The 15,712-nt window shown below is 38.0% G+C and overlaps 1 protein-coding gene across 2 annotated transcripts in view; it reads right to left on the reverse strand.

Annotated features, from left to right (window-relative positions):
- The window catches only part of TPR (translocated promoter region, nuclear basket protein), an 82,269-nt gene that overhangs the window by 45,142 nt on the left and 21,415 nt on the right, over window positions 1-15,712 (reverse strand). For both annotated transcript variants that reach the window (XM_034778418.1, XM_034778419.1), the window contains exons 10-22: window positions 15,092-15,232; window positions 14,285-14,376; window positions 13,581-13,778; window positions 12,783-12,890; window positions 11,924-12,150; window positions 6,757-6,920; window positions 6,363-6,502; window positions 6,121-6,269; window positions 5,177-5,339; window positions 4,479-4,613; window positions 3,433-3,573; window positions 3,093-3,261; window positions 1,047-1,213 (exon numbers count right to left, since the gene is read on the reverse strand). In XM_034778418.1, the coding sequence (XP_034634309.1) occupies window positions 1,047-1,213; window positions 3,093-3,261; window positions 3,433-3,573; window positions 4,479-4,613; window positions 5,177-5,339; window positions 6,121-6,269; window positions 6,363-6,502; window positions 6,757-6,920; window positions 11,924-12,150; window positions 12,783-12,890; window positions 13,581-13,778; window positions 14,285-14,376; window positions 15,092-15,232 (1,994 nt within the window). The remainder of the gene's footprint in view (window positions 1-1,046; window positions 1,214-3,092; window positions 3,262-3,432; window positions 3,574-4,478; window positions 4,614-5,176; window positions 5,340-6,120; window positions 6,270-6,362; window positions 6,503-6,756; window positions 6,921-11,923; window positions 12,151-12,782; window positions 12,891-13,580; window positions 13,779-14,284; window positions 14,377-15,091; window positions 15,233-15,712) is intronic.

Below are 15,712 nucleotides of genomic sequence, written 5' to 3' on the forward strand. Positions count from 1 at the left end.
CCTCAATGAAATGTTTGCAATAACTATTGAAGGGGAAGAGGACTGGATGCTGGATACAGAGCAACATGTACTTGATCTGTTGGATGCCACAATTTTAGTAAAAACGATACATTTTGTCCGGTGATCAAAGTTCTATTTGGGTATTCTCTACTTTGACAAATCAAGAATCTAAAAGACATACTGACAACTTATAACATTGGGCTGCATTTGCAGTTTAGGCAGTGATGTTTCTTACAAATAGGATGTGGATATTTGCCTTCACGCTTGAAGTGTGCCTAGAAAGTATTCTTTCGCATATTTGAAAAGTTTACTCCGTTAGGATAAAAGTGATTATATAGAATGTCTGACAGAAATTAGATCTGATTCATATGCGATGCCTACATTTCCAAAGGTCCTGTGAGGCCTGAGGCCACTTTCTTGAACTTGGAGACAGTCAGGCAAGGAGTCAGCCTTTCCTCAAATTTACAGTTCAGTTATATTAACAGGGGTAAGCAACCTGCGGCACATGAGCTGATTTTCAGTGGCACTCACACTCCCTGGGTCCTGGCCACTGGTCCGGGGGGCTCTGCATTTTAATTTAATTTTAAATGAAGCTTCTTAAACATTTAAAAAAAACTTATTTACTTTACATACAATAATAGTTTAGTTATATATTATAGACTTACAGAGAGGGACCTTCTAAAAACGTTAAAATGTATTACTGGCACGCAAAACCTTAAATTAGAGTGCATAAATGAAGACTCGGCACACCACTTCTGAAAGGTTGCCAACCCTTGTATTAGCATATGGGCATTAAAGTATGCAGGAAGCCTGAATGTGCAGTTTGCTTGAAAGTCTATTGACAGTAAGTACTGAAAAGAAATGGTATAATTTCACAAGACTAACAGGCACTGCAAAATACTTGCTTCTGATTGTGACATCCCATGAAACACAGGCTGCAGAACTCCTCATAAGTCGGAGTACTAATACAGTGAAAAATATGACCAAGATGTACACGGTTATATTTAGCAAGTAATGTTAATGGCTAAATACATATTGACACTTACCTGTTTTTCTTTATTAAGGGATTCTTCTAGACTAAGAACCATAGCTCTGTACTGTTCCACATTACTAGTAGTAGTCTTCATTCTTTCCTTCAGGTCATTAACTTGTTCCTCAGCTTGTCTTAATCGACTAACAAGATCATCCACATCCTCATTTGCACTAGACTGTCCTAAGATATAAAAATGCATAAATTTAATCAACTAGAACTCAGTCTTTAAGATGTAAATTATGTCCAAGTTATACCTTCTGAAGATAAGATAAGCAGTGGCATTGCTTTGTGATTTTCACAGGAAGCAACTTAATTTCATTAGACATTACCCTGGCTGTACATATTAATTTTTGTAGTGCTGCAAGGGAGAAATGAGATGAGACAGTACACACGAGGGTAGTCTGGTAAGACTAGCCTTATAATTAGAGCCCTGTGATTTTCGCAAATATGAAGTCACATAAAATAAAATGAAAAACGTATACAAAACAGAATAAAGCAACTGTGCCCTCCTGCTCCAATACCTCACCCTGCAGGGGTGCACCTGCCCCACAGGGCTGGGCCCAGTTCCCTGCATTGTGACCTGGTGCATGGGGTCGCAGTGCTGCCAGGCTTGGCCCAGCCATCTCTCTATCATGACGTGATGTGGTCTCCAGGCCAAATCTGAGTGAGTGGTGTTGCAACCAAAATTTGCAGTACTATTTGCTCAAATTTGGCCCAACTGCCCTCCTACTGTCATGATGGCCAGGTAAAACTTGAGTGGTGTTGTAACCCTGTCCACCAGGTCACAATGCCTGGAACGGGAAGCTGGACTCAGCCTCATGGGGCAAAAACCACTGCTGCAGCAGAGCAAATGTTGGGTGGGCTCACCCTGAAACCCCACAAGGCCTCCCACCTCCCATGGGACATGAGAACCTTCTCAGCCTCTTACCGCCCCATGGAAGGATCCTCTGCTACTCCTGCTGGGATGGATAAAACAAAGTAACACAAAATTTCCCAAAACTAAATGAAAAACTATAAAAAGTTTTAACAAATGTCATGGGTCTCTACTTATAATCTTACTATCTCTGTAAATGTTTCTTTTTAAAAGATAAAGTGCCCTTTCAGATTTGGAGGAAAATGTACACATTAAATTTGAATATTTTTTAAAAACATAGAATTTTTGGGATATTATAGGAATAAAAAAGTTTTTTGTTTTGTTTTTTTAACAAGTAAGAAGTTTCAAGGTTCATAAATTTCTTAAAAACACAGTCAAACCAAATTATTTTCCAATGATTAGAAGTTTTCCTTTAAGGCTCAGAACAAACATGAGAAATTTCAAGCCAAAAGGATTTTTTTTTTTAGAAAATCCTAAGCACTAAAAAAAAAGTAATAACTCATGAGGTAAGTCCTTTCTTATCTGTAACTATTGCTAAAATAAGAATATGTAGATCTAAATGTTGCACAGTGGAACAAATTAAAATAAATTCATAACCAAAACATCATAAAATCCTGTATCTTAAACACACAACTGAAGCATACATGAAAACAGGACTTTTAAAAAAGTTAGTTGCTATCTGTTGAAAGTATACATCACAAAATCTGCCGCTTTAAAAGATATAAGGTAAAACACTGGCCCTAGTGAAGTCAATGGAAGTTCTGCCATGAACTTCTGCGGAACCAGGATTTCACCCACAATCTTACATTGCAATTATGACATAAAATGCAAGTTCAGAAATTTCCACCCATTACCCTAAGCAATTAATTAGGATGGTGAGGATGAGGAATTAGAAGATCAGATGTATTTAAAAAATAGCATTTCACATAAAGGTAAGCTTTCAAGTCTACGTAGGAGACCTATTGATTTGTCCTGTTTTTAAGTCTGGTCCATCTGAATTCTTTTATATCTCACATTGGTCAAACTGTATCTGAACATGTTGGAGTAATCAGAATGAGGTTTTCTGATTTCAGAGACTGTGTGTAAATCTAGGAATACAACACTGGACATAAATCAGTCTAGTCTCCTCCTTCATCAGGCAGCTTTCAAACTGGTAAGTTTCAATAAGTCACAGTTTCACTTTACCTTTCCCAGGAGTCTGCTGCGATGTCTGGGAGGCTAACTGAGCTTCAGTATTATTCAGCTGCTGTTTCAATGTGGCAATCTCTTTTTGGGCATTCTTCAGCAGTTCCTTTGTGTTAAGGTGACGGTTCATTTCAGTCTCAAGTTGCCTCTTAGTATCCAACAGATGAACCTGTAAAGGCAATGTTCTTGAGTCTGCAATACCCGACACATTGCATAAAAATCCAACATAATTAATACAAGACAAAAATATAATGATTAAGCAGATCTTGTAAGCTGGTAAGCAATTTCATTTATTTTTTTCTTAAACATCAATTAGAAAAAATTGCTTACAAGTACTCACATCTTGGTTTTTGGTAAGCACGTGCCTTTGTTCCACCTCATTCTCTAGTTTCTTCTTTAGTTGAGATATCTCACGTTCTAGTTTCTCTACCTGGTTGTTGAGTCTTTGTTTAGTCTCTGTCTCGGACCTCTCCAGTATCACCTGATAAAAGCACAAAATGCAATTGCTACCAGGTGGAACAATTCAGACAAGTAAATAAATCCTAATCACTTAGTAGGAGTTAACTCCACACCATTCCCGTTACCGTCACCCCCCACAAAAAATTACTGACCACACAGTATGCTGTATCAAGTATCAAGATGTTACAACTAACACAGCAGAACTTGTTACCACCATGAAAAATGAATTTTTACTGCCTGCCAAATTTTTCTCTAGTAAAATTTCTTGTAACTACACAAATCAAACAGCATGTATTTTAAAAAAGATGTGTCATTAAAGAAGCATTCAGTCATCATTAATGATGAATTTGTTAGGAATGTTATCTTAAGCAATTATTTATGAACGAAGTATTAAACACATCACAGCGTAACAGGAAAACAAAATTAGTAGGTCAGGCAGTGACCAGAATCAAGTTTGTCAGAGTTAATGAAACAAGTAATCACTTTTTTGATCTGATCCACAATTTATAGTCACTTGCATTTTAATGGTTATATTATCAATGGAAGGAGAATAATTTCTTCTTTTGAAAAGTGCATAAAAACGATGCCCATACTGAAAACAGTATTATTGCTCACTGATGAAATTGCTAAGTAACATATTCAAGTAATGAATGTTTATTTATGACTTGAAACAATGATTGCTGTTTAATGGCCTGATCCAATGCTTATTGAATTCAAGGATTTCATCAGGCATTGGATAATATCTTGAAACATGCTATTTTCATCAGTATTTTTAAAGCCTTGAATATAACATGCCAAGTCATTATACTAATTCTTGAAAAATCTGACAAAGGAAGTGTTACACATTTAGTGTTAACAGTTGAAAAGACTCTGTCTCCAGTTCACATGGTTTTTGCATCCAACAAAAACGATGGCATTTGATTATACCTGAATAGTTCGCAGATTAGTAAGCAGTAAATTTTGTCCCCTTTGCTCAGCTAATAAAGATTCTCGCTGCTGGGTCAGACGAACTTCAGCCATCTTCAAGATATCCTTCTCTTTTTTCAAGTTGTCTGCTCTCACCTTTAAAAGAGCAGATTACAAATCAAAATTTAGCATTTTAACAGCAAATCTGTCCATTAGTTAATTTGGGCAAAATTTACCTACTGTATAACTTCTTGAAAAACAATCAAGATAAGTAACCAAAGCCTGTCAAGTACTCTTCTAAATGTTAAATTTCTGAAATTTAAGCCAAATTACAATCTAAGTAAATAAGGCTGGAATTACAAAACTTTAGCTTGCTGACTAACATTAGCCAAAAGCAAAAGCTTCACTCTATTCATCAGTTGAAGAAAACAGCCCTTAGAACAGTTTACTGAATCTCTCACTATTTGTGATGGTAAATAAAATCATCTCACATATACATGTTCCAACACTGACATGATTTTAACAACCAGTGTTTTCACAAGGCATGAAGTTAAGAGATTTAGTACTAGATTCCACTGAATTAAAAATTTCAGGTAGTGCGAAGCACTGGTTCAAATTCTAACCGTTTTCAAGACAATGGAATAGAAATTTACTGTGTCATTATACTAAATTTGAAGTGTACACAAATACAGGTCGCATGAAAATGTTTGTACAATCACCTCTGCCATAGCCAGCTTTTCATTAGCTCCTCTTAAGTCCTGGGTCATGGTGTTAATTATCTGTTCCTGTTTTTGAGTTGTTGCTGTGAGCTTTTGAGTTCTCTCCTGAAGGGATGTTATTTCTCGACGATATCCCTCAACATTATCCTGCAGCATCTCATAACTTTAAATGAAGAAAAAAAAAAAAAAGATCGTTTATATTCCTGAGTTAAATGACTTGCACTGAATTACAAGGTGGGTGCATACACTCACATGAACATACTATGTTTTCATGTACCAGTTTGAAGCATGATTTACAGAGATATTAGCCTTGTAAAAGGTTAGCTGAATTGGAAAAGAGAATGCAAATTAAATAGGTTTTTCTAAAGCACTGCTCCATTTCATATCAAGTTTCTGAATATGATGCATGATATTAACTCAAATATTTAAGTATGGCTAGTTCTTAACAAATAACGACCAATTAACAGAGGCTATACAGACCCTTCTCTTCCACTTACTGAGGCTCCTATGGCTTTAAAAAATATAAGGTTTCTCTCGCTCTTTAGCTTTAATCCAGTAAATTGTATTTCAAATAAAGGATCCAAAGTTTCATGTTTGGGTTGTTCCCTTGTTGGATTTCTTGGTTTTTGTTTTTAAATAAAGAATTTATTATGGGCTCCCACTTTGGATTAAGTAACACCGGTGCTTTTATTTTTTTTTGGAGTAGCAACATGCTATCCGTTTTGGGCTTTTTGTGTAATTATAAAGTTGCCATGTAACAATGCACCTACATTTGCCTGTGTGTGGCCACTGCATTCTCACTCAATTGGAAACATGGGTATTTTATTGGCAGTTCATATCAACAAACATACTATATAGTCTAACACCAAGCAATTAGCTTGTTTTCTCACATGTAAGACAGGAAAATGGAGTTCTACTTGGAAATGTAATAATCACCAACTTACCGTTTGGAGGCAAATTCAAGTTGGGTGGACATCTTAGCATTCTGTGACCGCAAGTCTGTGACTTGCTCCTGAAGTTTTTCATTTTGTTCATTTAGCAGTTTGTCATTCTCTGCCTTTTCTTTTCTGTAGTTCTCAAAAACTTCCCGCAGCTACAGCAAGCATTAAGGAACAGTCGTTAAGAAGATTACAAGGTGAAAAAGAAACAAATTATTTGAAATGTTTATTAAAAAACCACAGTGTACCTGTTTAAGTGCAGCCTTAGCCTCTACTGCCTCTGCTGACTCAGTCATTGATACTGGAGCAGGAGTTGACATGGCCTGAGGCATACTTGAACGTTTTGGGGTTGATGTAAAAGAAATCTCCTCTGGCAACATACTTGAAGCTTTATAAAAATTAAAGCTACATTTTAAAATCACCAAATATACAAACAGAAGATTGAATATCAGTCACTTGGTGTTGGGCAGGCTAGTTCTTAGAGCAAAAAACTTATATATTTCATATTTTCCATATGCCATCTAATGATAAACACTGAACAACATAGACCAACTAAAAAAAAGGTTCCAATCCTCTCCATAAATCATTTTAGAAAGCTATCAACTACTGTGGAAACTTATGAGTTGCTAACACAAGCCTAACCTTGCACTGGAATGACAACTCCAGTTGTCTGAGCTAACAGTACGCGGTACATATCACGCTGACGAACTATAGAGTCTACAAGCTGCAGTTGAACATGACGTGCTTCACGCAGTTTCTCTAACTCATGGATCGCTTCCTCAAGTTGACTCTGCAGCTCAGAAATTCTGAAACAGAGAAAAGACAGGATTTTGTTTTCTTTTTAACTGTATTTAGACAGCAACGATTATTAGCCAAGGTGGCATTTTTACAGAGGCATTTAAACTACGTAATCACAAGAGGCCTTCAAAACTGTTTATTCCATCCTCGGAACTTTAATTAGTATCACTGGGAGTTCTGAGCAAAGATACAGGGACTGGACAAGGCCCTTGGACTTTAACAAATTTTCTTTTAAAACGTGAGCAAACATAACTCAGAGTCACATATCTGCAGATAACCTATTGCTCATCTTATCTGAGCTCTCAGTTGTTTTAACTTTTAGGTACAATTATAGTACCTTGTTAAACTGACAACACAGAAACATTTGCAGTTCATGTAGCACAAACAAAACATGTTCTGCTATGCCACTGATTAATCTGACTGGGCAAATAGAGATTCCCGCCTCTTAAGCAGGGGGAAGGGCCAGTCAATTGGCTGGCTACCTCTTCCCCACATATATTGACGGGATAAATTGGATACTACAAGGAAATAAATTCTTGCACTCTGCTTGCAAGAGGATCTTCCTATCCCCTGGCAATGCTTTTAGGCTTTGACTTTATTGCAGCACAGCTGGACTAGTATTTGGTGGCCAGGGTGCCAAGTCTCTGTCACATTTCCTGCCATGCTCTAGGCCAGTGGTGAGCAACATGCGTCCCACAGGCCGCATGGGGCCCATCAGGGTAAACTGATTGTGGGCTGCGGGACATTTTGCGGATGTTGACCGTCTGCAGGCATGGCCCCCTGCAGCTCCCAGTGGCCACGGTTTGCCGTTCTGGCCAATGGGAGCTGTGGGAAGCAATGGGCTGCAGGGATGTGCTGGCCGCTGCTTCCCACAGCTCTTATTGGCCAGCAATAGCGAACCACGGCCACTGAGAGCTGCGGGGGGCCGTGCCTATGGACAGTCAACGTACGTAAAATGCATCATGACCCGCAATCAGCTTACCCTGATGGGCCGCATGCGGCCCACAGGTTGCCCGCCACTGCTCTAGGCTATGGCTGATTGGCATTGGTCCCCATATCACGGACCCGCTTAAGAGATGGGATTTTTTCACCTTCCATGAGCATCCACTATGTGTACGCCACAGGTTCATAGGTTTTGCTATTATTTGGGTTTTCTTCACATAGTTTCAAAGTACCTGTAACTTTATGGAGGCAAGAGACATTATTAGTGGCATCAGAGCAAACTATCCCACTGCGTAGGAAAGATTGGAAGTATGTCAAGAGACCACCCTGGCTTAACCAGGAAATCAAAGAGTCCTACAAAAAGTGAAAACTAGGTCAAATTACAAAGGATGAACATAAACAAACAACACAAGTATGTAGAGGGAAAACTAGACAGGCCAAGCCACAAAACGAGATCAAACTAGCTAGAGACATACAGGGTAACAAGAAAACATTCTACAAATACATTAGAAGCAAGAGGAAGACCAAGGACAAGGTAGGCCCATTACTTAATGACGGGGGTGTGGGAGGGAACAATAACAGAAAATGTGGAAATGGCAGAGGTGCTTAATGACTTTTGTTTTGGTTTTTACCAAGGTTGGTGGTGATTGGACACCTAACATAGTGAATGCCAGTGAAAATGAGGAAGGATCAGAGGCTAAAATAGGGAAAGAACAAGTTAAAAATTACTTAGACACGTTAGATGTCTTCAAGTAACCAGGGCCTGATTAAATGTATCCTAGAGTACTCAAGGAGCTGACTGAGGTGATATCTGAGCCATTAGCGATAATCTTTGAAAAGTCATGGAAGATAGAAGAGAATCCAGAAGACTGGAAAAGGGCAAATATAGTGCCCATCTATAAAAAGGAAAATAAGGACAACCTGGGGAATTACAGACCAGTCAGCTTAACTTCAGTACCCGGAAAGATAATGGAGCAAATAATTAAGCAATCAATTTGCAAACATCTAGAAGATAATAAGGTGATAAGTAACAGGCAGCATGGATTTGTGTCAAGAACAATTCATGTCAAACCAACCTACTAGCTTTCTTTGAAAGGGTAACAAGCCTTGTGGATGGCGGGAAGCAGTAGACGTGTATCTTGACTTTTGTAAAGCTTTTGATATGGTCTCACATGACCTTCTCATAAACAAACTAGGGAAATGCAATCTAGATGGAGCTACTATAAGGTGGGTGCATAACTGGTTGGAAAACCGTTCCCAGAGTAGTTATGAGCGGTTCACAGTCATGCTGGAATGGCATAATGAGTGGGGTCCTGCAGGGATCAGTTCTGGGTCTGGTTCTGTTCAATATCTTCATCAATGATTTAGATAATGGCATACAGAGTATACTTATAAAGTTTGCAGACGATACTAAACTGGGAGGGGTTGCAAGTGCTTTAGAGAATAGGATTATAATTCAAAATGATCTTGACAAACTGGAGAAATGGTCTGAAGTAAACAGGGTGAAATTCAATAAGGATAAACGCAAAGTACTCCACTTAGCAAGGAACAATCAGTTCCACACTTACAAAATGGGAAAAAGCTGCCTAGGAAGGAGTACTGCAGAAAGAGCTCTGGGGGTCATGGTGGACCACAAGCTAAATATGAGTCAACAGTGTAACACTGTCGTAAAAAAAGCAAACATCATTTTGGAGTATATTAACAGGAGTGTGGGCAAGACATGAGAAGTAATTCTTCTGCTAACTCCGCGCTGATTAGGCCTCAACTGGAGTATTGTACCCAGTTCTGGGCGCCACACTTCAGGAAAGATGTGGACAAATTGGAGAGTCCAGAGAAGAGCAACAAAAATGATTAAAGGCTAGAAAACATGACCTAAGAGTGAAAAAATTGGGCTTGGTTAATCTGGAAAAAAGAAGACAGAGGGTACATGGTAACAGTTTTCAAGTTCATAAAAGGTTGTCGAGGAGGAGGGAGAAAAATTGTTCTTCTTAACCGCTGAGGATAGGACAAGAAGCAGTGGACTTAAATTGCAGCAAGAGAGGTTTAGGCTAGACATCAGGAAAAGCTTCCTAACTGTCAGTGTGATTAAGCACTGGAATAAACTGCCCAGGGAGGTTGTGGAATCGCCATCATAGGAGATTTTAAGAGCAGGTTAGACCAATACCTGTCAGGGATGGTCTAGATCAGGGGTTCTCACAACAAATTTTTTGGTGGCCTCATAGTGCAATTTTTCCTAAAACACTTAATTAACTTTAGGAAAAACAAATGAATATGCACATACATAAATTACAATCATTTGGACACGTATGTAGGATTTTTTTTTGCAGACTCAATAATAAAAATAATGTACAGTTGTCTCTATTCTTTACTGGACCTAAACAGAATAGAAACACAAATAAGGTGCTTTGCACGTTCTTGTGTTTCTTCTTATTGTTTCTTTTGCTTTTTTGGTTGCTTTTTTATTTAGACTTGCTAGCTCCTAAGTCTGCTGTGAAAAGTGATATTAACAAACACACAAATATCACTTTTCTCAGCAGACTTACTCAGCCCAGGCAATCCGGGGACAAACTGAGCCCTGGATGGGGAGGTGGGTACGGAGGCAACGGGAGTCAGGGGCAATGGGGCACTAGGAGAGACAGCAAGGGTCAGAGGTGATAGGAGGGGTGGTGAGCTCAGAGAACAGAGCCCAAGGCCCCAGGGCTGGAGCCTGCCACCTCTCACCCCAGAGCTAAAGCCCGACCCCACTGCCCCTGGGAAGGTGGGGAACTCACTGGCTGCCTTCTTTTCCAACTTTCGTGTCTTCAGAGAGGGGCCACTGCTTTGCCCCCCAATCAATAACCACCCAGAAGGCTGTGACTGCAAGAAAAGCCCCCAGTGGCCGCATCTGAGAAACTCTGGTTTAGATAATACTTAGTCATGAGATGAATGCAGGGGACTGGACTAGATGACCTCTCGAGGTCCCTTCCTGTCCTATGATTCTATGAATGGCAAGATGGGCAAGGGCCTTTTCCACCAAGAATAATTTAGAGGCAGCCCCTTATTCATGCACATTTCTTCAAACAAAAACTGGGATAGGTTGCGGGGGAATTTAGTTGCAAATGTATTGCACAAGGTGGAGTCTGCTAGGAAACTTGTCTGTTATGGTCAAAGTTTGAGGACATAAGCACATTGGACCAGCTTTAATTCCAGTAATGGGTTTTGCTATTTCAAATTTAGCCCAACGAATGAAGTTGCAGCCACTCACTTGAGCCTTAATATAACTGTGTGCAGTCTTGATTCACCGATCATTTGGTGACAATACAAATCAACTATTAGTCATCAACTATGAAGAGTAACTATTAAAAGTAAAGTACTTATTAAGGGGACACTATCACCCGAAAAATCTTAAACTCACTTTGCCTAAATAGATTAATAAGGAAATCCTTAGGCAAAGTAAAAAACCTAGCATTCAATGCAACTCCTATTACATAAATGTAAGGCACAAATTAAGACTGTGGGCTTGGCATATGTTCTCATCCATCAACATATTTATCTCTTTGGAAAATGTGAAGCACCATTTCAAGAAGTTATAAACGTGCCAAAGTTTTGGAAAAATATATAGATGGTGGCAAGGTTTGTGTGGGTTGAACTGAAAAATAGTGGAAAAAAGAAGAGATGCAATATGAAGCCTCACAACAATTTTAATCTGCAGCCTAAATTTTGGCTGATTAATGCTTTTGAAAATAATTATCGCTTTTGCAAGTAAATTAATATGAACCTCAACATGAAAATTCTTCTGCTTAACATACAACCATAGAAATGTAGGGCTGGAAGGGACCTCAAGAAGTTCAGCCCCCAATTTTCCAGGGACAATCCCTAACAGGTGTTTGTCCAATCTGATTTTAAAAACCTGCCAATGATGGGAATTTCACAACCTCCCTTGGAACTTATTCCAGAGTTTAACTATCATCATAGTTAGAAAACTTTTCCTAATAACTGACCTAAATCTACCTTGCTGCAGATTAAACCCTTTTCTTTCATGTTCTGTTCTTGGCAAGTATGAAAACTTTGCTGAAGGAGGAAAGTTTACCTAGATGAAGTTGTTTCTTGTTCCTCTTTTTCTCTAGCCTCCCCAAGCTCCCGAAGAGCCACCAAGAGACGCTGATTCTGCTGCTGAAGTTCCTCAATATTTTTGTAGGACACTAGATGCTGGGATATTACTTCAGAAGAGCTACTTATGTCAGCAGAGCTCACTTCTTCATCACGAATTACATGATTGCCTCTGGCTTCCTCAAGTTCCATTAAAAGCACTCTCACCTGAAAAAACATTCAGGTTATAAAACTATAACTTACATTTGGTTTTCAAAATTTATTTTTACAGACAAACTCTTCAGAAGCAAAACACTTGAGTTCTGTATTTTCTAACTTTCTATAAAGTATTCTGTCTAGAATTAAAATTGACTGGCACAGTTTTCTTTAAAAATATGAATTAAATCTCACTAAAATCCTCTGAGGTTAATAGGAGTTATCCCTTTACAGTGAGACAGAGGTTCAGTCCTTTGTCCAAGGTCACAGAATCCATGTTAGAGTCAGAACTTGAACTCAGGTATTCCTGGCTCACGATCCTGTGCTCAGATCAGTGGACTTTCCACTTCCACAAAAACAAAATCCAATTCATATCGCAATTTTCTATGTCAGACATGCATCATGTTCTCCCAAAGATGACTTAAGCTTTTGGTAAGTTGAACTTAATCTAATTTTATAAGCAGAAACGGAAATAGTACATTGCCCCAGGGAAATGCTTTTAAGGACATCAGCAACATCAGAGGTGTACTTCACACAAAGCCAATCTCAGAATGTACAATACAGCAACTGATCACTGAGTTAACAAGAGTGAGAGCATTCCACTACTGTATTAGGAAAAATAAATGAGTAATATTTGTTCTAACCTGCTGTGAAAGGTCTTTCACTTGTATTTCCAGTCTTTGGTTCTCTCTTTCCAGTACAGAAGCATGCTTATTGGCTTTATCAGTGTCCTCTTGCAATCGCTGAATTTCCTATAAAAAACAAATTTTTATATAAAACATCTACAAACTCAGAATTGATCAACACTTCCTGCTTCAGTGATCATGCCAAATATGGTGACATTTTTTTCTGAATAACTGTAGTAAAAATACAGCTATTGTGCCTCAAAGCAACCAAGTATTTGTTTACTCCTTTGAGGCTGGAGTCTGAGTGTCTTTTTCCACAATCAAAACTAAAAGAAACCAGATAATTACTTTTGCAAATTATACTTTAATTACTTTGGATAACGCCACACAGTAAAATTATAGGACTGTATTCTTCAAAGCTGCCTAAAGGATTTGGAAACCCAATTTCCATGATAATTAATTGGAATTGGAAATCTAAATCCCATTTTGTTTAGTTACTCAATCCTCTATTTTTGGTGCCCCCTTTCAAATTAAGATCAACTATGTAAAGCCTTAATTATAAACTTGTTTTCTTCTCACAGAAGGTCACAAGACTACAGGTAAAACACACTGTTCTAGAACTGTAACAGAGATCATGAACTATCTTGTCCATAACCGCTCAAGAACTGGAAAGCACAAAACAGTTTCTTTTGCACAACACATCATTTACTAGAATCCATTCACTATGTTTACAAATTTAGGGGATTAGCACAATAAATCTTCTGCATGCTCTGTACAAGTCATTTCCCGTCTTTCTTTTTTAATATCCATACTGACCTTCATAGCTTGTTCAAGCTTAGCAGACAAACTGGCTACAGCTTTTTGTGATCGTTCATACTCTTCACGTTGCCGTTTTAAAATTGGTGCTTTGGCTTCCACTTCCTGTACTATTTCATCCAAATACTTATTAATTCTCTTATTTTCCCGCTTCTCCAGAAGTAGCTGATCCTGTGTTTCCACATACGCATTGTAAAGCTGTGTCAAGAAAACATTTTTTGAAAAATGTAACCAACCACATCAAAAAACACTTATCTAAAGGAGCAGTGAATCTGATATGGTTTGTGAGTGCTACAGTGAGCGGAGCTGAGTAGTACAAAGGAGACTGTTCCATGGAGACTCAGGACTGGAAGAGCCTTGGTGACATCCTGCAAGGAGTAACCAGGCTGGTGGAAGTCAGGGTAAGGTCACTATGCTGTAAGCAGGCTGATGGTGTCAGCACTCTGAGCTAAAGCCGCAGAGCACAGAGGCACCCAGGGTTACAGGGAAGGCAGTGACACAACCCATACTGTTCTGAGCGAACCTCTAAACCTCTAGAGCGAACCTCTAGCAGCGATCAAGTGCTTTGCTGGATTAGGGCCATGGACACTTGAGTAAATACTTTGTATCCATGTTGTTAATGTTATAAAAAAGATTTTAGTCAAAGACCCAAATAGATAAATGGATTTTGAGTCATCAATTTATAATAAACTAATTCCACCTACCTCGGTTAACTTCATTCCAGGTTTCACCACTTTGGCTACTGCTGCAGCAGTAGGAGACATAGCTGTCAGCTCTTCCTCAGACAGTATAGCTCCTGGATAGGTTAAAACCCCAAAACATGTGTCAAATCATACATAAAATAGAAAGAAATAAAATGTAAGCATCTGTGGAATACTATCTAGTACACAAATACTATGCACATATGCTCAAAGACAAACATATACTGTACATAGACAACAATCACTACAAATAAGGTCTTATCAACCTCCTCAAAAATAACAACTAGGAAAAAATTTCATTTGGTTCTAAAATCTTAGAAATTAGAAATAAAATACACCTAATTCTAGTGTAAAATTGTTCTTTATAATATATAGTGCTTTGTCCAGTCTAATTATAAGTGTTCAAACAATCTCAATGTCAGATTCTTGAGCCTTCAATCACAAAATATAAACAAACAATTTAAATAGCAGGGATGCCCCGAAATATAATGGCTGGCAGAGCTCAACTGTGCCAAACTACAAGTGACACTCTAGCAGAGTGAAAGAAGAAAAAGAAAAAAAAAAAGTGCTACCTTCCACATTTTATAAAATTAAAACAAAACACAACAGTAATTGGTTTTCTCTGGTATTTGGACTCTAGCAGATATATTTAGATTGATCGCTACTACATAATATTGTCCCATCTATACATAATTGTATAGATGAAGATTTAGTGCCCTTATTTGCTTTAGAAATTGCAATGCAAAACCCCTTTTTGAAAATTACTTAATATATAAAATCTGGCACTTAAAAGTTCAAGTGTTATCCTACCTTTACGTTTTGTAGCAGAAAGTAAATCATTAGCATTCTCCAGTTCTTTCTCTAACTTGCTAATCTTCTCTCTGAGTTCTTTTTCCATTGCAGTTTTAGACTCCTCCATCTCAGCCAAATGATCCTCTGTTGCTTTGTTAGCTAAAAATACATATATTTTTTTTCCTCTTTTAAAAAGAGTGAAGTATACAAAAGTATCTTTAAAGAGATTTCTTAAATGTCTTCTATGAAGGACATTAAATCATTCATCTTAAAAAGAAAGCATTAACTGGTATTCTGCTGAATGCAGAAGAGGGCTAAAAATTAAACAGCAAGATTAGGACAAGCCAATCTAAAATAATGAGACAGACAGACAAAGACATAGGTCAAATTTCTTTAAAGACATTCTGCAGAAATTATTTCTTCTCAAAATCACAATAACGTTAAGAAAATTCTACAAGTACATTCAGACATCATGGGACTGTACAAAGATTTTTTAAAGTTTTTTATAACTATAACAAGACAATTCAACACAACATTTAAATAACATTTCCCACAGATGAATAGTGAAAAAATTCCCTTCACAACTGCCATTGTTTTGGGGGTGTTTTTACTCAAACTGTTTAACTAAAAAGGAACAGA

The sequence above is a fragment of the Trachemys scripta genome, chromosome 8, assembly GCF_013100865.1.
Source record: "Trachemys scripta elegans isolate TJP31775 chromosome 8, CAS_Tse_1.0, whole genome shotgun sequence".
NCBI lineage: Eukaryota > Metazoa > Chordata > Testudines > Emydidae > Trachemys > Trachemys scripta.